The sequence below is a fragment of the Danio aesculapii genome, chromosome 22 (assembly GCF_903798145.1).
Source record: "Danio aesculapii chromosome 22, fDanAes4.1, whole genome shotgun sequence".
NCBI lineage: Eukaryota > Metazoa > Chordata > Actinopteri > Cypriniformes > Danionidae > Danio > Danio aesculapii.
In genome coordinates, this window is record NC_079456.1 from 9,727,514 (window position 1) to 9,751,488 (window position 23,975).

The window sequence follows — 23,975 nt, forward strand, 5'->3', positions numbered from 1 at the left end:
CCAATCACTGCTAACTTTATGTACCTACTCACAGACTACTTTAGGGGCAAGACAATGTACACACTTAAACAAGGTTTTTAAAAACGAATACTTGAAAAAAACATCAAAATTTAGCAAGTTATTTCCTTTACAGTTCCTTTACACTATGCTTTTATACAGCAGCAGTTAAACATCTTATATAATTACATCCAAGACTGAAGCAAATGTTTATTAGAACACTTTTCAGCAACATGCGGTTTCTTCCCTGTGTTCATCAATATTTAACCACCAATTTTGATGCAGGATAATGAACACTGAACACAAAATGGGTAAATCACTTCCTTGAAGTTGAAAACATTGATAAAATGTCATTTCATTTATAAATTAAATGGCCAACCTAGCATCCTGATGTAAACCAGATTGAAAATCTGGGAAATCTCTGACAAACAAAGTTCTGTCTGGACAGCTTGAAATTTAAGGCCAGGTCAAGAACAGCAGAGAGATATAAGAGTCGCGATGTGCTGTGAAAACTAAATTCAATAAAAGTTATTTAGTTTTGCATAATAGTAAACTTATCCCCTAACGGTAGCATATGTGATGGAAATTATAAATGCAATAATTAAATAATATGTGTTTTTTCCACAATATGTTTGACTTTAGAGTTTCACTCAGACTCACGTGTTTCTAACATTGTATCCATGAAGAGTGACAATTCAAAAGGTGATGGATCAAACTTCAGTGAAAAATCACCATCGTCTTTCAAAAGGTATTTCTAGTTGTTTTAACCAAATTATATTAACGATGGTAAGCTGTTAATTTCCTTCTTTTTTGTGTGTGGTTTAGTAACAAGGAGCAGAAGACTACGGTAAACATTGGCTCAGAAATTACACGATGGGAAACACTGAAGCACAGAAGGGATTAAAGAGCGACATGGAATTGGCAATCATTTCTTCTTAACAAGTGAGGACTCAGTTGACCATAATTACCTTACTTGTGATGTGCATTATTAATACATTCAATGTTCACTGTAGACACTACAGTTTTTTAAGTCTGCATAAACAAAACATGCAAAAACATTCAAGTCGATGCATTAATACTACAATGCAGGGCTGGGAGATTAATCAAAGGTGAATTTCATGCACATTTTGTCCGTATAGCCAGTTCTAGAAAAACTCTAGCACATGCGTTCAGATGGGGCAGCATTTACTACACAAAAGCGGTAGTACACTGATAAGCTATGGAAATATCGAGGATAATAATGACATCAAGAAAAATCGTTCTGTGATAGTCACTTGTTTTTACTCAAAAATCCAATCAAACTTTATTGTCACATCATCAGCAGCACGTGTGCTATGATGAGTGAAAAGCTCGAAGTCCAAACTGGCGATGTCACCAACCAGAGCGAGAGTTGGCAATAACGCACCCAAAAAGTTTGTTGTCGACCACCGAAAAACAGGTAGAAGGAGGAATCATCATTCTTGCCATCATATGGGGGGCGTTTGAAACCGCCTACTACTCAGTAGGTACTGCATTTGAATTGAAACATACTACTCGGCCGTTAGAAAAGTGTGTTCTATACAGTATGAATGTGAAAAGTATGAATGGAATTCATACTTTACTGCATCCTCCATTTTGTCATGGTCATGTTACCTACCTGCGTCAGTTTGCGTCGCTTCACTCCCATTCATGAATTCTCTCGCGGAGCATCATGGGGTAGCGCAGCGTGCATGGGATGTGCACTTTTGAATCTTACTGGAAATAGTAGGTCATCCGGGAATTCTCGCATACTGATTTTCGAATTCTATGAATTCGGACATACTACTCGGCTTGCAAACTGATTTCAGCATACTATACAGTATGGAAGTATGTGGTTTCGGACACAGGCCCTGATTTACTTTCATTGGCTAGACACAGCTCGCAGCTCCGTGAATGTCAGTGCTGTCACGTATTGATCCACGATTGGTAAATGTAGCTTGTGTGGACACGACTGTGCTACTTCACTACTTCACTAATAAATAGCTTCGGTACTGAAAAGCTTTTTGCTTTATAAAGTAGCGACAGTACTGCCCATGCTACTGAGAAATGTAGTTAACTAGTTGCTTAACATCTGTAGTTAAGCTACTTGTAGCGACGCTACTGCCAAACACGATTAATGTGATAAAATTGCTTTGGCAGGTTTTGGGAGTCTGTTGGTGCCCTGAATTTCACAAATCGATAACTTTGTGAGTCTTAATATGTCATTCGAAATGAAAGGGTCTGGTTTTATTTCTGTACACTCATGATAACGACAAAAAACATTTGCTTTTATAAAATAAAGGCATCCCAGAGATGGGTTGCGGCTGGAAGGGCATCAGCTGCGTAAAAACGTGCTGGATAAGTTTGTGGTTCGTTCCGCTGTGGCGACCCCGGATTAATAAAGGGACTAAGCCAAAAAGAAAATGAATGAATGAAAATAAAGGCAAAGTTACATACCTGCAGATGCTTTCTCAGTTCGACAATAAAGCCTTTGATGTCGAAATTATTTAACAGCTGGCAAACAAATTTTGCACTGAACTGTTATATTTGTTCCCTTGAAATTTGTGATTTCAGGGTGAAATTATATTTTAATTTCCAGCAATTAAATGCATTTTTATCACTTGCCATGGTGGCAAGCTCTCAGACTGGTTGTCGTAGCCTAATACTTTTAGCAGCAAATAGGATTACGTAACTAGTAGACGTGGTGCGCAACAAATTCAAACCGGAAAACCAATCAAAAGCACCAGAATACCATGGCTTTAATAAATGGCCTTAGCCGAAGGCATCGTGTATATCCAAAACAGGCAAAGCAACAGATTAATATTATTCAACATATTTAGATGTAACCCCATTTGTAATCTTTAACATTTTCAAAAAGTAACTGTAATTTAATTACACATTTTTTTCTCAGTAGCTGTAACGAGTTACTGATACTTTTATTTGATATTTAAATTACGTAATGCCGTTACATGTAACTAGTTACTCCCAAGACCCTGCTCACTTTAAAAATTCAGTTGAGTGTTTAAAGCAATCCTGATTTGGATGATTCCTTAGTCATGTGATTATTAGCCGTGTTGAATCAATAAAAGCAATTAAATAATTTGTTAAATCTCAATCATTTCTAATAAAATGCTACAGGGAAGTCGCTTTTAGAGGATTTACTACAGATCACGCTGTGCAGTCGTAACTGTGCTCAGTCATTTGATTAATCCAGCCTAGCCCTTCCTCATTGCATTGCAATCTATTGAGGATCAAAAGATTAAAATAAATAAATAAATAAATAAATAACTGATGTCTTATTACAGGATAGTGCACCCAAATAACTCCATTCCAACTTAGCCAATAGTATTTATTAAACTGCACATAAACATTTGTTTTTTAAATCCCATTAATTGCTTTTGTTTATAGGGTTCAGTATGAAAATCAGACTCCGATTTAAAGTATCATCGCTCCCGCAAGAGTTTCAAAGAAAATCTCCTCGGGATCTTTAAGGTAAGCAAAAATAATTACATTAAGGTAATTTTGCCCTGTCTTGATTTGTATGTCTTGTTTTTATGTTTGTGTGTGTTTTTAACTTGCAGGATCTTGAGAACAAAGTAATTGTGTTCCTGAAGACCGAGCTAGAAAGTTTAAGAAAATAATACAAAAAGGGAACACTCAATACTTTGTGCAGGACTTTACAGAGGAGATGGAAAAAATCAAAGAAGCAGCTCTTGACATTACACTCTATTTCTTAAAAGATATGAAAGAAGATACAGTTGCTAATACTCTACAAGGTGAGAGGTTCATAAGTAGAAGAAGCTGCTAACTAATTAAATTTAAAATAAAATTATGTCAAACTTTGTTTTTTGTTTTCATTTTGTGTGTTAGATGAACTGGTCCTCATTTATCAGAGAAAGCTCAAATTCAACCTGAAGAAGAAGCATCAGTCTGTATCTGAAGGAATTGCAAGGCAAGGTGACTCCAAGCTTTTGAATGACGTCTACACGGATCTCTATATGACTCAGTGTGCCAGCAAACAAGTCAATACTGAACATGAGGTCAGACAGATTCAGGCTGCTGCTCGGCGACATGAAACACAAGAGAGAGACCGATTGAGTGCAAAGATTTGTTTGAAGCTCCTGATCAAGAAAAGCAGATCAGAACTGTACTGACAAAAGGAGTGGCTGGCATCGGGAAATCAGTCTCTGTGCAAAAGTTTATTATAGACTGGTCTGAAGGCAATGAAAATCAAGATATCAGTTTTATATTTCTTCTTGCATTTCGAGAAATGAACGTAAAGGAGAAGGATAAACAAAGCTTAATGAGTCTTATATGTCAGTTTTTCCCAGAGATAAAAGGACTGAATCTCACAAGAAGTGACAAATTTAAAATCTTGTTCATCCTTGATGGATTGGATGAATGTCGTCTTCCTCTGAACTTTGATGGTAATGAGATGTGGCGTGATGTTTCATCACCAGCCTCTCTAGATGTTCTCCTGACGAACCTCATCAAGGGAAATCTGCTTCCTTCTGCTCTCATCTGGATTACCAGCAGACCAGCAGCTGCCATTAGGATCCCCCCTGAATTTGTTGACCGAGTGACAGAAATACAAGGATTTAACGATGCACAAAAGAAGGAGAATTACTTCAGAAAAACGATTCACAGATGAGAATTTGGCCAATGAAATCATTGCTCATGTTAAACAATCCAAGAGTCTCTTTATCATGTGCTACATCCCAGTCTTCTGCTGGATTTCAGCCACTGTTCTCCAGAACATTTTACAGGAGAAGAAAAATAATGATGTGAAACACAATCAGGCTGATGAGGCATCCAAAACACTCCAGGAATCAAACCCTGAAGACACTCCCAAGACTCTGACACAAATGTACACACACTTTCTGCGCTTTCAGATTCTGCACAGCAGACGAAAGTATGAAGGAAAATACACACCAGATGTTTCCTGGAATACAGAAGCCATGCTATCACTGGGGAACTGGCATTTCATCATCTGGAGAGAAACAAACTGCTCTTCTATGAAAAGGACCTGGAAGACTGTGGAATTGATGTATCTGAAGCGTCAGTGTTCTCCGGCATGTGTACCCAGATCTTTAAGGAGAAAACCGGGATCATTCTTGGAACAACATTTTGCTTTGTTCACTTGAGCATTCAAGAGTTTATCGCAGCTCTTTATGCACAACTGTTTCTAGACAACAAGAAGAAAAATGTGTTCATGGATGAGTCTACAGAGCTGGAAAACAGAAATGAGTCCATGATTGATTTGCTGAAGACTGCAGTGGACAAGGCACTTGAGAGTGACACTGGACATCTGGACCTTTTCGTTCGCTTCCTTCTTGGTATGTCACTCAAAAATAATCGACCACTCTTTCATGGCCTGTTGACAGAAAAAAAACAATGACCAGAGCACAGAAATAGTCGAATACATCAAGAAGAAATTAGAAGACAAATTATCTCCAGAGAGATCCATCAATCTGTTCTACTGTCTGAATGAACTGAATGACACAACTCTGGTGAAAGCGATTCAGACTCAGTTAAGCCAAGGAAGTCTCTCCTCTAATGATCTTTCACCTGCCCAGTGGTCTGCTGTGGCCTTTGTGTTGTTGACTTCAGATGAGGAGATGGAGGAGTTTGAGCTTCAGAAATTCAAGAAATCAGACGAGTGTCTCTTTAGACTGCTGGAAGTGGTCAAAACTCTAAAAGAGCTTTGTAAGTACTAAGTATTTAACTAAACATTCCTGTACTCTGTTTAACTTGGGGATTGACAGTTTGGCAGGATGTGATTTAGAGTTGGCATTAACATACAATTATGAGCCTACAAAACTAGAAAACTAATTCAAATCTAGATTGATTTGCTGAAGGCTGTGGTAGACCAGGTGCCAATTCACCAATCTGCCCATCTGTACATAGCACGTTTACATGTTAACATTCAATTCAATTCAATTCACCTTTATTTGTATAGCGCTTATACAATGTAGATTGTGTCAAAGCAGCTTCACATAAAAGGTCACAGTAAATAGGAACAGTGTAGTTCAGTTTGTAGTGTTTAAGTTCAGTTCAGTTTAGCTCAGTTCAGTGTGGTTTAATAATCACTACTGAGAGTCCAAATACTGAAGAGCAAATCCAACGATGCGCAGCTCTACAGATCCTGAACCATGCAAGCCAGTGGCGACAGCGGAGAGGGAAAAAAAACTTCACTAAAGGCGGAAGTGAAGAAAAAAAAAAAACCTTGAGAGAAACCAGGCTCAGTTGGGCATGACCATTTTAATTTCTCCGCTGGCCAAACGTCTTGTGCAGAGCTGCAGTCTCAGTGGCGGAGGCTGGAAGCTGGCCTCAGCGAAGACTCGTCTGTCTCTGGAGCGTCACAGGAAACAGTCTAATGTTCTCCACTCTTCCATGACCATCGCAGTAGTTGCTCAGGATTCGGCCAGGTCCAGGATATGGAAACCTTGGGATCATCTCGTCGTTGGTCTTGGATCTAATCAGTGACTCTGCATAGTCTGAGGGCCTCGGGAAGAGTATCCCGAGGTGGAAATGGAGAATAAAGAAAATAATTAGCATAGCTGATGTTCACAGTGTATATCAGCAAGATGCATAACCTGTGTGGAAGCCCCCTAAGTGGTGCACTAAGTGTATGCTTTACTGAACAGATAGGTCTTTAATCTAGTTTTGAATTGGGAGAGTGTGTTGAGCCTCGGACGTTATCAGGAAGGCTATTCCAGAGTTTAGGAGCTATAAATGAGAAGGCTCGACCTCCTTTAGTCGACTTTGCTATTCTAGGTACTACCAGAAGCCCTGAGTTTTGAGACCTTAAAGAGCGAGTTGGATTGTAGCGAGACAGAAGATTGGTTAGATAAACAGGAGCTAGATTATTTAAAGCTTTATATGTAAGAAGCAATATTTTAAATTCAATACGAAACTTAACAGGCAGCCAGTGTAAGGAGGATAAAATTGGGGTGATGTGATCAAATTTTCTAGACCTGGTAAGAACTCTGGCAGCTGCATTTTGTACTAGCTGAAGTTTGTTAATAGAGGATGCTGGGCAGCCAGCAAACAGAGCATTACAGTAGTCCAGCCTAGAAGTCATAAAAGCATGGACTAGCTTTTCTGCATCTGAGATGGATAGCATACTTCGTAACTTAGCGATATTTCTCAGATGAAAGAAAGCAGTTTTTGTGACATGGGATATATGATTTTTAAAAGTTAAATTGCTGTCTAATATGACACCCAGATCTTTTATAGTAGAGCTAACGCTAACTTTGTATCCCTCTAATTGTAGGTCGAGTTGTGAGATCCGCTGTGTACAGGATTTAGGCCCAATAAGTAATAATTCTGTTTTGTCTGAGTTTAAGAGAAGATAATTGTTGGTCATCCAGTCTTTAACATCTTTAATACACTCAGTTAGCTTGGACAGATTAGATGTCTCGTCAGGTTTAGTTGAAATATATAATTGAGTATCATCTGCATAGCAGTGAAAGCTGATCCCATGTCTTCTAATAATGTCTCCCAGGGGTAGCATGTATATTGTAAACAGTAAAGGGCCTAAAACTGATCCTTGAGGCACCCCGTATTTTACTGGGCTGATTTGTGAAGGCTGTCCATTTATATTTACAAACTGGTAACGGTCAGATAAGTATGATTTAAACCATTGTAGGGCATGTCCCTGGACACCTGTAGACTTTAAGCGATTAATAAGGATACCATGGTCAATGGTGTCAAATGCCGCACTAAGATCGAGTAGAACTAATAGCGAGATGCACCCTTGGTCAGCAGCTAAGAGTAAATCGTTGGTTATTTTCACTAATGCAGTTTCTGTACTGTGATGAGCTCTGAAACCTGACTGAAACACTTCAAAAACATTGTTGGTCTGCAGAAAGGAGCATAATTGAGCAGAAACAACTTTTTCTATTATTTTAGATATAAATGGAAGGTTTGAAATAGGCCTATAATTAGCTAAGTTGCTGGGTTCCAGTTGTGGTTTCTTAATAATAGGTTTAATAACAGCTAACTTGTAAGGATTTGGAACATGGCCTAAAGATAAAGAAGAGTTGATAATGTTAAGAAGAGGTTCTCCTATAACAGGTAGCAATTCTTTCAGTAACTTTGTCGGAATTGGGTCCAATATACACGTAGCTGATTTAGAGCTATTTATAATTTTGTCTAGCTCTTCCTGTTCTATGATTTTAAAGCACTGTAGGTTATTTAGATTCAGAGGCGTGTTTACTGGATCTGAAGTATAAGGCGGTGCAGAAAGTTTAATATCTCCTATTTTCTGTCTAAAACCTTCTATTTTATCACTGAAAAAATTCATGAAGTCATCACTACTAATTTGCGGTGGAACGTTTTGTTCCAAAGATGACCGATTGTTTGTTAATTTAGCAATGGTGTTGAATAAGAATCTAGGATTGTTATAATTATTTTCTATCAGTTTGCGGAGGTGCTCAGCCCTGGCAGATTTTAAAGCCCTCCTATAGCTGGACATACTGTCTTTGTATGCAATTCTAAAGACTTCTAAATTAGTTTTTTTCCATTTACGTTCCAGGGCACGGGTTGCTGTTTTGAGAGCGCGGGTTTGACTATTATACCACGGTGTAGATTTATTCTCTCTAGCCTTTTTTAGTTTGATGGGTGCCACAGTATTTAAAGTGCTAGTAAAGACTGCATCCATACTGCTGGTTACTACATCAAGGTCATTTGCGTTTGCGGGTGCATTTCGAAGTAGAGAAAGATCAGGTAAGTTATTTATAAATTCATCTTTAGTGGATGGAACAATAGTTCTACTAGGGCGATATATCGGAGCGGATCTGCTAATTTCAGGTAAACACAGCTTATATAGTAAGAGGTAGTGGTCTGTAATATCATCACTTTGTGGTATAATGTCTACATCAATGACCTCAATTCCATAAGACAGAATTAGATCTAGTGTATGCTTTAGGCGATGAGTTGGACCAATAACATTTTGCTTTATTCCTAGTGAGACCAGCAAGTCCGTAAACGCGAGCCCTAATGTGTCGTTAGCGTCATCTATGTGGATGTTAAAGTCTCCTACAATTAGTATTTTATCAGTTTTAACTAGTAAGTCAGAGATAAAATCAGAAAACTCTTTTAGAAAATTGACATAGGGTCCTGGAGGTCTATATATGGTGATTAGAGCGAGAGATAACATAGGTTTTTGCATAGTGTTTGGAAGGACAACATTAAGCGCTAGTACTTCAAAGGAGCTAAACATAAGTCCGTTTCTCTGATTAACATTAAGAATATCACTAAAGATTGACGCGACTCCACCACCACGACCAGTTTGACGAGCCTCATGCTTATATAAGAATCCTGGAGGAGTTGCCTCATTTAAACTAATATAGTCATTTTGTTTCAGCCAGGTTTCAGTGAGACAGAGTGCATTAAGATGGTTATCTGTTATTATTTCATTTATGATAAGTGCTTTAGGTGCTAGTGACCTGATGTTTAGGAGACCAAGCTTCATGAAATTTGTATTTTCACTTTTTAGTGTTTTTTCTGGTTTAATTCTTAATAGATTATTTCTGGAGCATACAGTACGTTTGTTTCTTGATCTAATAATACGAGGAACAGACACAGTCTCTATGGGGTTAGCTAGGTATGCATTACTGTTATTTATGTGGGACGAATAGGAGTCTGTGTGGCTAAATTGTGAATTTTGTGAATTTTTACTTACTAGTCAGATAGAGCGAAGTATTCTGGTGATGTTGTCCGACAGGAGTTCAGCTCCAGCTCGACTGGGGTGCAGCCCATCAGCGCGGAAAAGCCTAGGACGCTCCCAGAAAAGATTCCAGTTATTGGCAAAGAGCAATTTCTGTTCTTCACACCATGTTAATAGCCATTCATTCAGAGCAATATAGGGTTGCAACATAAGGGTTGCTTCGGCATCCAGCTGTCTTATCATATCTGTCTTTTCCATGAAAATTTCTAATAATTTTGCTTAGAAAAATGCTAATCCTACAGAGAATTAATGGTTCTGCAACTTTCATGTGTGAAAGTAAACTTTTCAGCAAATTTGCTATCTTACATAACCTTGATTTCATCAGTGTTTGTATGTTCAGTGATTGCCATGTAATATCTATCATCGAGAAACAAAACTGATCCGGAGGTATAGATTTGAAGAGAGGTATAGCTTTCATCTCTATGCTCTAAAAGGGACCCATATTTGACCCACAGAAACAAAACATCTGTCCACTACAAAAGGATACACAGACATTCCATCTTGCTACAAGCAATTCTTGATCAAGTTAGGCAAGACAGGGATCAATCCATGAGACATAACGTAGAATTTGTTTAAATTTTGTTTGCCTACATGTTATTGGGTATCTGTCATGATCACCAGTGATCTAACCAGCATAGATTTCTGGAAAACATTCACATTTCACACGAACTACAATCCTGCCTCATAATGGACTACAGATCCAGTCATGCAACACACACACTTGCCGCAAGTCTCCACTGATTAGACACAGCTGAAGCTGCTTACGGACTAATTCGCGGACTATTTAAACAGCACAGACAAACACAACACAGGCTTATTCTGAAAATGTAGTCCCGTGGACGTTTCTGAAGACCACGAATTATGTAGCTGGAGGTACGTTTGGCTGCATTTAATTTTTTTTAAGCAAACGCTACAGGTCGGTGTGACACCGCTTACCTGCTGACCGCTTACCTCCATGTGGAGGGCTTTCGCACAGCTTCCAGTTTGTCCAGTTAGCTCGTTGTGTACGTCGGCGGACTTGAAACGCAGAGAGGAGTTGACCACGATGACAGCGACGACTGGGTTCGAGTCCGGGGAAGAGCGGTTTCAGAAATACTGCCGGCCTGTTGAACTTCTGCCTGTTAAATTGACCACCCTGTTAAATTGACCACGACTTTGGATTGCCCGTATACATCTGTTTGCTCCTGTGTTGACTGTTGCTTGCCTGACCATCTCTGTCTCAATAACCCTGCATTTAGGTCCACACCCCTGTTGTCAGCGTTGCTTTACTGTTAAAGAAGATTTAGGCACAGTGTGTGTGTCTGTGCTGTTTAAATAGTCCATGAATCAGTCTGCTTTAGCTGTGAGTGTCTAATTAGTGGAGACTTTGGGCAGGTGTGTGTGTGTGTTGCATGACTGGATCTGTAGTCCGTTATAAGGCAGGATTGTAGTTCGTGTGAAATGTCAATGTTTTCCAGCGATCTTTGGTGGTTATATCGCTGGTGATCATGACGGTATCACAATGGGTAAAACTTGTAATAAGATGAAATGCCAGCCTTTCTTTTGTAGTAGTCAGATGCATTATTAATGAGGTATTAATTGGATTAAATCTATTGCCTCTGACCAGTAAAAGAAGTGATACCTCTCTTCAACCAAAATACAGCATGCTGACACACAAGTGGTGGCCAGTTGTCTGAAAGTTATATCTAGAAAACCAATACAACACATAGTAAATCCTTTCTCCATGGGAGTTGCTGCATGCAACTTTATTTAAAGTTAAGTTTACTTTTATAATCTGATCAGCCTCTTGGTTAAAGTGGCAAATACTGACAATTAGATGTTGCGCTTCATCTGAGCGGAGATTGCATAATGCAATTTGATTGCATCAATAAAGTGAAAGTACATCAGGATAGTCCACTGGTATATTCACTATTTGTTTCAAAACAATGCAAAAAAGTATTAATTCTACAGAGTGTTTGTATTCTGATATTTTTTCTAGGTTAAATGCTTGTGAGTTAACAAACGAAAGCTGTTGTAGTATGTCTAATGCCCTCTCATCAGAAAACAATCTGATAGAGCTGAACATGAGCAATAATGAGCTGCAGGATTCAGGAGTGCAGCAGCTCTGCTCTGGACTGAAGAGTACAATGTGTAAATTGGAGATATTGGGGTAAGTTGTGTGACAACAGAAAATCCTGTGAATGATTTAGATAATTTTGTAGTAATAAAGGCAATGGATATTTTATTTTCCAGTTTTGTTATAGTGAATTCATGTTGGTAATGATTGTCCATTGAAGATATATCTCTCTCTGTCTGTATTTTTGTAAATCACATGACATATTTTGTAGCATACTTTATTGAAATACAAAGTGTATAGATCAATGACTTTATTTTGGTTTTCAGGCTCAGTAAATGTGGTATAACAGAGAAAACCTGTTCAGCTCTGGCTTCAGTTCTCAGTTCTGGCTCCAGCAGTCTGAAGGATCTTGACCTGAGCAATAATAATCTGAAGGGTTCAGGAGTGACGCTGCTCTCTGATGGCCTGAAAGACAACTGTAAACTAGAGAAACTCGGGTGAGTTCATGTTTAATGTCTCTGTCTTATTGGTTTGAAAAATAAAGTTTGTAGAAGGAACAAAATTTGCAATATCTTTTTTTTTCTGTCTCAAATACTATCTATAATGTCTTGTTAATTAGCAGAATGTAACTTTTCATTTCTTATTTTAGGCTTTCAGACTGCAGTATCACAGAAGAAGGTTATGAAGCTCTGGCCACAGCCCTGGAATCAAAGCTTTCACACCTAACAGAGCTGGATCTCAGAGGAAATGATCCTGGTGAATCAGGAGTAAAGAAGCTCCTTGATGGCCTACAAAATCTAAGTCATAATCTCCAATTGAGGTGGGATGTGGTGTAATAACACATAATAGCATGTAGTTACATTTTTTTTAACTCTTAGAAAAAATGGTATGAAATCTGTCATCAGGTGATTTTTCTAAAGGCACATGTTTGTAATCAAAGAATCCGTGCTGATACCTGTTAGGTACATGTTAGTACCTATAGTATACATGTTAGTCTCGCATGGCCAGACCTCAGACTGACACCTGAAGACCACCCACTATGTTATATGACTGACAGATTAACCAACCAATGCCTCATGTTTAGAAGCATGGAAATGTCCACAGAATAACAGCCTGGCCAGCACGCAACCGTACATCATTCATTAATATATTAATAAGAACTGTCATCAATATGAGCATCACAGCTTTTTTTTTATTCAATAAGACGTGTTTACATGCTGGCTGGTTAAGATTTCTGCACGCTTGACTCCCACAAATGCTGTATATTTAAACCAGTCAAAGGATCTGCAAAAGTGTTTCCAGAAAACTGTGCCATACGCGTCAGATGTTTAGCCACAGGTCTGTGGGTGGTGCTTGGAAGGACATTTGAGGCTGAGACTTTAGCATATTAGCATCTAAAAAGGCCGTACCCCCTCTATTTCTGAGATTGTAGACATTTTATTTCAAGTTATACTTGTTCCATTACATTCAATTCAGGACAAACATTCCCACGCTATTCCAATTACAATAAGATCATACACCTGTTTTTGTCAGTTGATTTCAATTTCCTTTAACTTCTCTCCTGCAGATTTTTGCATCCTGATGCAGAGAAAGCCTTCACAGATTTGACAAATATTCTCAATGAAAACCCTTTACTGTTGAGAAAGCTGAATCTGAGCGAACATAAACTAGTCACAAAACTGAAGGTGCTTGCTCCTCTACTGGAAGATAAACACTGTAAAATAAACACACTGACGTAAGTCTCACCAAAATGATGACCCTTTTTATAAGTTTGATGATTGAGTTACTTTGTGTATTTATTATTGTGCATTTATTATGTAGTGAAAGTAGTATCTAATATAAACTGAAATGTGGTTTTCTCTTTATGCAGTCTGAAGAGCAGCAGAATTACAGAAGAAGACTGTGGTGTTCTGATAAAAGCCTTGAATTCAAACCCTTCAAATTTGAAAGATCTGGATTTGAGTGAAACTAACATCAGAGACTCTGGAATGAAGATATTTTCAACTTTGTTTAAGAATAAACAGTGTAGACTGGAAAAGCTGAAGTAAGCAGATCTTAATAAACAATACAAACACACCATTGCAAACAAATGTCATGTAAAATTGTGAATATAAACGTTGCATGCATTGCTTGATTTGATTTTCTTGTTCTATAGTTTGAATGGTGTCAGTATTGGAGAAGCAGGCTGTGCTGATCTGGCTTCGGCTTTTATTTCAAACCCCACAAAGCTGAAAGAGCTGGATCTGAGTAGGAACCAACTAGGAGACTCTGGAGTGACGCAAATCTCTGCTCTGTTGGGAAATTCACAATGCTCACTGCAGATACTCAGGTTTGAGTTTGGAAATAAGCATAATTCAATGTGAAGTTTTAGAACATTTAATATATTAAAAATGTTTGTTTTACTCTAGTCTTTCAGACTGCAGTATCAGTGAAGAAGGTTATAAAGCTCTGGCTTCAGCTCTGAAATTAAACCCTTCACACCTGATAGAGCTGGATCTCAGAGGAAATGATCCTGGTGAATCAGGAGTGAAGGAGCTATTTGATGTCCTACAGGATCCTCAGTGTAAAGCAAAACTGAGGTCAGTTATGATGGAAAAATGAATACAATTAATTTATGTATCTAGGAATTATTTTCAGGAAACAGTGGATCAATATTAGAGGACAGATTGATAACAATACAAAAAGGATAAAAAGCTTAGTTTTCAAAGGAAACATTGTTTTACGCCAGATACAACACTGCTACAACAGTCCTTTTTTGCACTGTATTTCGTCACCTTAGAATAATAAGGTTCTATCTGCGTTCTGAATGATTTTGAGATATTAAGCTTCAAAGTTTTTGCATTCCATATAACAAACAATGTGTGTGTAACAGTTCTCTTTCATACATTAACATGACAGAGACCCCAAATTGAGACCCCCAATTACTCTAAATGTAAATTATCAAAGTTCTCTTACATTTGCAAATTGGAGTAAAAACCACGGTAAATGCAGATAGAACCTTCTAATTCTGAAAAGTCCTTTTCCGCTTGGAATTATAAGGTTCTATCTGGCAGATCATTCATTGAAGCATTCATTTTCAAGAAATACAATCAAAATATATAATTTGGTGTTGTAACAATGTGTTGATGCTTGAGAAAGTTACATTTGTGCTTTCTTTAACATTTATTTAATGTATTAGGATGAATATTTTTACTTGTTCAAATTTAACATACAAGGCTGTGTTAAATATTTTATCCAGTGCAGATGGATAATGTGGTCATAATTATTAAACTTTCTGCTTTATATGAATTATTGAATTATATTTAATAAGAATTTTATGCTATATTATTGAATTATATTTATTGAATTTTATGCTATATTATTGAATTATATTTATTGAATTTTATGCTATATTATTGAATTATATTTATTGAATTTTATGCTATATTATTAAATTATATGCCTCATGAATTCAATTTAGTATTTGCCCTTCAAGGCTTAATGTTAAATTTAAAGACTTTAAAAGAAAACAGACTAAGAGGAAATGAGTTTATTAAACACTGAAAAGTGTTTCACTGACTATATACAAACAAATAAAAATATTTTACATTATAATATATACATTTTTTTAAATATTTCGTTTCTATTTCAACAGTGTAAAATTTAACATTTGATCTCAATGTCAAAAAATGCTTCTAAATCATCACATTTACACACTTCTCAATTTGTGTGGTGCGGCATTATTTAGCCCACTCTGATTTTGTATGATCTTTTGGGATTTCTTTTTGGTCTTTCCTGCTGTCAATGGAGCAATCTGGCAAAAATGACAAAGAAAGCTGGTCCTGATTGGTCCTCGTGTGTGCATTAAAAATGCTGATTGGCTCACAAGAGAACCTTATAGAGCCAAGCTAGAGTTCAACTTTGTAGATAAAACCTTTTTTTTTTTTTTTTAAATAAGAAGTCTTAAAAATGTAAACAACTTTGAGTTAGATGCTGTTTTACATCAAACTAGATTTAGTAGTGCACTGAATTTAATGTGATCTTCTCTTCTTCAGGTTTTTGAGTCCTGCTGCTGATGAAGTCTGTCAGTTTGTGAATAGAATTTTGGGTAAAAACCTGTTACTCTTGAAAGAACTAAAACTGAGTGATCGTCAACTACGAGACATGACGATGGATAAGCTTTCTGTTCTGCTGCAGGATAAACACTGTAAAATCAGTGCACTGACGTGAGTATTGTACATTGTTGTGCATTTTGCAAGCGAAATGTAAATGACTAAAATCTAATCAATATTGCAATTATTGCTGTTCTTAAAAGAATTCAAGCGCTTAATATTAGTGGAATTATGTACAACCCCAAATCAGAAAAAGTTGGAACAGTATTGAAAATGCAAATAAAAAAAGTAGTGATTTCTAAATTTACTTTGAGTTGTATTTCATTGCAGACAATAGAACAATCATTTATTTTTGTGTTCTTTGTTTTTTTATTTAAAAATAAACATATTCCAATTTTGGTTCTTGCAACACATTTCAAAAGCATTGGATCAGTAAAGCTTATACCACTTTGTCATATTGCCAGTTCTTTTCACAATGCATAAAAGACATTTAGGGACTGAAGACACCAAGTGATGGAGTATTTCAGGTGTAATTTTGTGACTCTTTCTGTAAACAAGTGTTAAGGTGGGCAATAGTACAGGATCTTTATTGTCACAATTTCTGCTTCAAAACCCTTTCTCTATTGGAGACATATCAGGACAGCAGTCAGGCCAGTTTAGTACCTGTATCCTCTTCCTCAGCAGCCAGGAATTTGTAATGTGTGCAGAATGTTGCTTTGTATTGTCTTGTCGATGAAGTCGACGGCGCTTCTGGACACTGTTAACATAGGGCTTTCTTTTGACAAAGAACACCTTTAACTGGCATTTGTGGATGTAACTACGTATTGTGGTACTTGACAAAGGTTTGTCAAAGTAATCCTGAGCCCATGTGTAGATATCGCCTATAGATGAATGACAATTCTTGATGAAGTGCCGCCTAAGGGATCAGAGATCACGGTTGTTCAGTGTAGGCTTGCACCCTTGAACTTTACGCACTGAAATTCCTCCAGGTTCCTTGAATCTTTTAAGTATGTTATTCACTGCTAAAGGTGAAATATCCAAATGTCTTCCTATCTTTCTTTGAGGAACATTGGTTTTTTAACATTTCAATAATATTCAATTCAATTCAATTCAATTCCCCTTTATTTGTATAGCGCTTATACAATGTAGATTGTGTCAAAGCAGCTTCACATAAAAGGTCACAGTAAATAGGAACAGTGTAGTTCATATATATATTCTCACGTATTTGTAGACAAACTGGTGATCCTTGGCTCGTCTTTGCTCCTAAAGGACTGGACCTTTCTTGGATGCTGTTTTTTTAAAAAACCGAATTATAATAACAATCAAACCACATCATCATTAAACCAGTTTACCTGATTACTAGCCCTAAACTACTACTCTCCAAACTTTTTTTGGAATGTGTTGCAGTTCTGAAATGCAGTTCAGGAATTTATATAAATTTACAAATGAAATGTAGTTGACCAGACAGAAGATGAAATATTTTGTGTTCATTTTGTCTGCAATGAAATACAAGTCGAAGTAAATTTGGAAGTCACTACTTTATTTGTTTATTTGTGTTTTTCATCCTGTCCCAACTGTTTCCTGATTTGGGGTTGTAGATTTATTCTTCAAATATTGTGATTGAAGAAAATAAAACTAAATAACTTTTCATGTCTTTGCTTAATTTCTCTGCAGTCTGAATATTACCAATATCACAGAAGAAGAATGTGCTGCTTTGACTTCAGCATTTAATTCTAACCCGTCAAACCTAAAAGAGCTGAATCTGAGTGGAAATAAACTGGGAAACTCTGGAATATTTAAGATCTGCTCACTGTTGCAAAATAAGCGATGTGGATTGGAGAAACTGAAGTTTGTATTTACACCACTGTTTTACTTATGTCTGTTAATTTTGTAGAGCTGTTGAGTGTTTCATTCTGATTAAGCTGATGAACATTCTAAGGTATACAGTTATTTTTAGATCAACACAGCTGAAGTAGTTCCTGATCCTGAATAGTTTTGATGGCATTACACTGCCATATCTTTATATTGAATGCTTTTATATTGATTTATATTGAATGCAGTTATATACAGCTACAACAGTGAAAAGTAATATCAAAACACAACAGAACAAAGAAACTAGTTCTACACACAGGAGCAATTTAAGAACAAAAACCTGACGAATGTCTGAAATACAACATCTGAAAATTGTCTTTAGCTGTGAACTGTAGTGGAAGCAAAGTAAGTGACTCGGGTGCATTGATTCAATAGAAAATAAGGCAGGTCTGAGGTCATCCACTTCAAATTGTGGCAGCACTACCACATCAGGTGTTCACTGAAGTCAATTATATAATATAATATAATATAATATAATATAATATAAATATAATAATTATATTTTCTTTCATAAGTTTTTCCTTACATATTTAATTACGATAAATACTGTAACTGGATTTGAAATATGCAAATGTGGTTTTAGTTTAGGTGGTTCCAATCAGTAGCTTGTCCAAAACTATTTATAAGCCAAGTAAGATAAACAAAATAAACTATTAATAAACATATGTTGTTTTACAGACTGTCATACTGCAGTATCGGTGAAGAAGGTTATAAAGCTCTGGCTTCAGCTCTGAGATCAAACCCTTCACACCTGATAGAGCTGGATCTAAGAGGAAATGATCCTGGACAATCAGGAGTGAAGGAGCTCACTGATTTATCACAGTACAGATGTAATAAATTGACCATCAGGTGATTCAAAATAAATATTACAAATGTTTTAATTGTACTTTAGCAAAACAAAACGCTGTCTTGATACAAGCAAAAAGCTCTTTCTTCAAGGGTGATGGCTTTTTAATATTAAAATTCTAATATTATTTCTTTAGGTTTTTGAGGAGTCCTGCTGCAGAAGAAGCGTGTGAGCATCTTACTAATGCTCTTGGTAAAAGTCCATTATTACTGACAGAACTGGATCTGAATGAAGACAGATTAAAAGATCTGGATGGAGAGAAGCTCTCTGCTCTTCTGATGGACTCTCATAGCAAAGTGGAGAAAATCAAGTAAGCATGAGTTTATACATTAGAACTTACAGTAAATTATATTTAAACATGCAGAGTTGTTTGTTGAGGGTGTGCAGAATAATAAATCATGCTGTTTTTGTGTTTAGGCTGAATAATTGTGAGCTGACAGAGAAAAGCTGTTCAGTTCTAGCCACTGTTCTTTCATCCAAAACCATCCTGAAAGAGATGAACCTGAACAACAGTCGTCTGCTGGACTCAGGAGTCAGAGAGATCTGTGAGGGACTGAAGAATCCTGTGTGTGAGCTAAAGATCCTCAAGTCAGTATATTTAACCAGCAAATACATTCCACACAGCTGAAATTACAGAACTTTTTAACTTGTTGATAACACTTTACAATAACAGTACATGAATAATGATGTATTAATATGTAAAATAAGCATTACTTTATTATGAACTAATAATGAGTTGCATGCGCTAATCATGAACTAACTTTAACTAAAACATGAGTCACATGAGTTCATATGTGAATAATCACTTGTTAGTACATGAATGTTTGTTAGTTAATGTATTAATAGGGTATATGCCGAAGCATGCTAATAGGACTTTTTAATATGCCAGTAACCTGGGTGTTACGTTCCCCTCAACTCTGTCTAGGGGGACACAGGAACGCTACAGAATATTAGTGGAGTTTTGTGTGTGTGTGTCAGCAATGAGGCCACATCAGCAACTTCTCAAAGGACTAAACAACAAAGAAAATGCAACTTGCATAAAGATTAACAATATTTATTAAAGGATTAAGGGAGGGTTCCAAAAGAAAAAGGCTTCAAGAGGGGGTTCAAGCCAAAACAACAAACAAACGTTCTCTAACTGAGAGAAAGGGAAGAACTGGATAATCTATCAAAGAAAAGAAAAATACATCAAAAATACTCTCACTCCCTTACTAACTTAAACAGGAGAAAATGGTTACAAAAAGAAAAATGGCACCCCCTCCCTACTAACCCAATCCCAAATTAACAGAATAAAGAGTGGATAACAAAGTAGTATTGAAAACAGAAATTAACTTACAATCAAAAAGAGTTCGAGGCAAAAGCTATTTCAGATGATCAACAGCATCAGCAGAACTTAAACAAATTAAAGCTCCTAATCAACAAATGATGCTTAAAGAATCAAACTAAATATATATTTATAAAGCCTCACAAAAACAAAGCCTCCACACACACACAAAAACACACTGTTCTAGTGGAGAACTGCTGTTTAAATGCCCACTGCTTTTCTCGTCCAATCACGGAGTGGTTCAGAAGTGGCAGCAGGTGACGGTCATTAGCTCCTACTAGGGTGTAGCAGAGAAAGAAAAAAAAAAAAAAAGAAAAATACAAAACAGAAACAAATACGTCCTGGGACGTAACACTGGGTTAATCGTTTCCGGTGAAGTGTATGCCAATGCAAAATCGGCACGTTTAAGGTCTGTTTTCTTTCAAAAATCAGCCATCTCCACTTATTTATCCGAAATAAAGTGGGTCTCAGATTGAACAAGAAGCACTGCATTAAATTACATTTTCCCCGCTATGTCTTTATAATATGAGCTTTTATTTTACCCCAGTATATTGAATGGAGCTTCTGCGCTAGCCTGCCGATTCTGACGGGCGCGTGCAAGCGAACGGCTTTTTGTCTCGTTATACGCTTGAGCAACTAAATGAATGCCAAAGTCTGTTTAACTGATTGTATTTAAATTACAATACAACATCGATGCTGTAAAAGGAACCGTATAAAATGGAAAAAAACTCACAATAACCGGTCATCGGAAGTTTACCAGTATGGGAAAAACACTAGTTCGGCATATACCCTATTACCACAATAGTTTATGCTTAATTTAATAATCATGAATTCGTGGTTCATAAATGATCCAAACCCCTAGAAAGGAGGAAAATGTAACTATTTTAATGTATAAGGTAACACTTTATCTTGATGGTCCATTTGAGTATTAGTAGACTGTCTGCTTAATATCTGTTGATACTGCTCCTTCAACCGACATTTAACTGACTATAAGAAACTTTGCAAGTACATGTCAGCTTACACCAACCCTAACCACAACCACAACGCTATCCCCAACTTAAAAGTCTACTTATAATCTAAAGAGAATTAGTTGGCATGTAGATGCCATGTACAGTAACTTAAATTTACCAATGGACCATCAAAATAAAGTGTGACCATGTATAATTATGTTGTGACTTTACTTTGAAGGGCACATCATCATTAACCCATTCTTAACTACTCATGAACTCCTTATGCACGTCTGTGTAGTGTGTTTAAACCAACAGTTTAAACACAAGAGTTCATGAGTAGTTAAGGATGAGTTAATGGTGATGTGCCCCTCCAAGTAAAGTCATGACATAATTGTACATTAACAGCTCATGAGTTCCTGTTGGTTACATTTAGCTTAAAGTTAAGTGTTAAAGGTGCTGTAAGTAGTTTTTTGACCCTTCTAAAGCATAAAAATACCATAATATGTTTGCAGACATTTAAGAAACATGCCAAGTAAACATAATTGTTTATCTGAAAAACAATGCTAAAGTCAGATATTCTGCTTTGAAATGTATTTTCCGTGCCGGAACTGTCTTTGTTTATGTTCCTTTAACTTGCCCAATGCCAGTTTAGCCAATTATAATTCAGCACTCCAGGTTGACTTGGTGGAAAACCCTGTATTTCATTCATTCATTCAGAAAGGCTTTGAAAGTATGCGTCCGTGAGCGAAATGCGACCTTCGGTGGACAGTAACATTAGCAGACTGCGAAATGAGACTGATACAGTTCCACATGAGGTTATTAATTAACAATTGATATAAATAATACGAATGTAAACATTAGGTGAGCAGGTTAGCCTACAATGTAACCGCATGTAACAACACGCTTCGTTATATTGCACCAGACGAAACATGACAGAATTTTAAATACAGCCATTCAGAAGCACAGATTATGCACCCACTCACGAAATGGTAAGGTTTATAATCTATTTAATACATATTAAACCTCTTTATCATTATTAAATGTAGCCTACATGCTAAATCGCTGATATGTGTTTAGTTCTAAAGTTCAATTTCAAACGGTTTATTTTATTTCCAAATCTGAGCTGCACTATCTGCTGCTGCTTTCAGTATATGCCAATAAACGTCATGTAAAATGGCATTCAAACTCACATTGTTAGAATGTAACACTGAATAAAGCACATGAGGTTTACCAGAGATGATTGTCATAGTTTTCTGTTGTTCACCTGTGAGAAGCCGTTTCTAATATATTAATTTAAGGTGTTGCTTAGGACAAAAACTCCTTTTAAATTTGATTCCTTCTATCAGGTACTGTTGCTTTTATTTAGAATATGGTTTAAATTTTGTTTGTTTTGATCCTGGAGTGCAATACCTATTTCAACCACTGGGTGTCAAACATACATACTGCACCTTTAATTATTACACTAACAGCATGAACTAACAAGTAATTAAGGTAGTCATTATTTACACGAACTCTTATGACTCATGTTGTAGTTAGTTCATGATTAACGCATGCATTAACTCATCATTATTTTTGTATAAGGTAATGTTTAGTTAACATTATACATTATTATTCATGTACCGTTATTGTAAAGTGTTGCCAGAATAGTCTATGTAAATGTAGACAACATTTCTTTCTTCATTAATAATGGTTATAATAAATGTTATATTACATTGATTATAATAAACATATTGCAAGTATGTATTAATTATATGAATGTTAATTATATTACTTTTTATTTTATTACATTCAGGTTCAATACGTGTGAACCAACAGAGGAAAGCTGTTCAGCTCTGGCTTCAGTTCTCAGTTCAGAGTCCAGCAGTTTGAGGGATCTTGACCTGAGCAAAAATAATCTGCAGGATTCAGGAGTGAAGCTGCTCTCTGATGGACTGAAGGACAGTAAACTGGAGAAACTCGGGTGAGCTGATGTCTGACAAATTAAATGTCTTGTAAATTTCAGTTCTGCATGTTTGTTTGAATAAAAACGGAGTTCCCTGTTCTAGACTTTCAGACTGCAGTATCAGTGAAGAAGGTTATAAAGCTCTGGCTTCAGCTCTGAGATCAAACCCTTCACACCTTATAGAGCTGGATCTCAGAGGAAATGATCCTGGACAATCAGGAGTGAAGGAGCTCAATGATTTACTGCTGGATACAAAGTGTAAAGTAAAACTGAGGTAAGATATGATGCGGGAGAAAATTATTTAAAAAAAGGCATGCTATGTTTCATCAAACTAGAAAGTGCATCAAATAACTATTAATGCTATTTTTATTATAGCATATTTAAAAGTGAATTCAATTTATCTTCTCTTCTTCAGGTTTTTGAGTCCTGCTGCTGATGAATTCTGTCAGTTTGTGACTGGAATTGTTGGTAAAAACCCATTACTCCTGAAAGAACTGAATCTGAGTGATCGTCAACTAGGAGACAAACGAGTGAATCAACTCTCTGATCTACTGCAGGATAAACACTGTCAGATCAACACACTCATGTGAGTATAATGTCTTTTATAAACATCAACACTTTTTTTTTAATGGGCTATATGCATGGGTCATGTCTAAGGCCACCAAAAAGTATCCTGTAAAATGGTTTGCATAGTCGGCGCAATACCCACTTATTACACTTCAGGGTGTCCCGAGTTCGAATCCCGGCTTGAGGACACCCCCCCCCCTCTCTCTCTTTTTCTCTCCCATTTCTTTTCCTGTCTGAATTGCTGTCCTATCCACTTAAAAAAGGCAAAAAGGCAAAAAATAAATCTTTAAAAAATGGTTGACATGACTTTATATTCAATTTCATGAGGTTCCTTAAACAGCAATGACACTGTAATATATTCAGAATCTAACACGTTAAATATAACCAAGTATTCTATCAGTTGTTCAAGCATAAAATGAGATGTAACGATGTTTAAATGTAAGTGTCTAGAGGAGCCGCAGCGTAGCAATAAAAACCCACAGAAAATACTGTTGTAAAGTAAATGTTCATATTATCAGGCACAATGCAATGTAACACAGTAATCCTTGTCTGACTTGAGACCCACATTATACTGTGCCTCAGTATAATGCAGTTTAGAT

The 23,975-nt window shown here is 36.6% G+C and overlaps 1 protein-coding gene across 1 annotated transcript in view; it reads left to right on the forward strand.

Moving 5' to 3' along the window:
- The first annotated feature begins 1,365 nt into the window (after window positions 1-1,365).
- The window catches only part of LOC130216649 (NLR family CARD domain-containing protein 3-like), a 32,032-nt gene continuing 9,422 nt past the window's right edge, over window positions 1,366-23,975 (forward strand). The window contains 11 exon segments of the mRNA XM_056448534.1: window positions 1,366-1,435; window positions 3,609-3,770; window positions 3,865-4,085; window positions 4,088-4,627; window positions 4,629-4,965; window positions 4,968-5,388; window positions 5,390-5,704; window positions 13,677-13,685; window positions 19,011-19,181; window positions 22,913-23,083; window positions 23,225-23,395. Coding sequence (XP_056304509.1) covers window positions 1,366-1,435; window positions 3,609-3,770; window positions 3,865-4,085; window positions 4,088-4,627; window positions 4,629-4,965; window positions 4,968-5,388; window positions 5,390-5,704; window positions 13,677-13,685; window positions 19,011-19,181; window positions 22,913-23,083; window positions 23,225-23,395 — 2,588 coding nt within the window.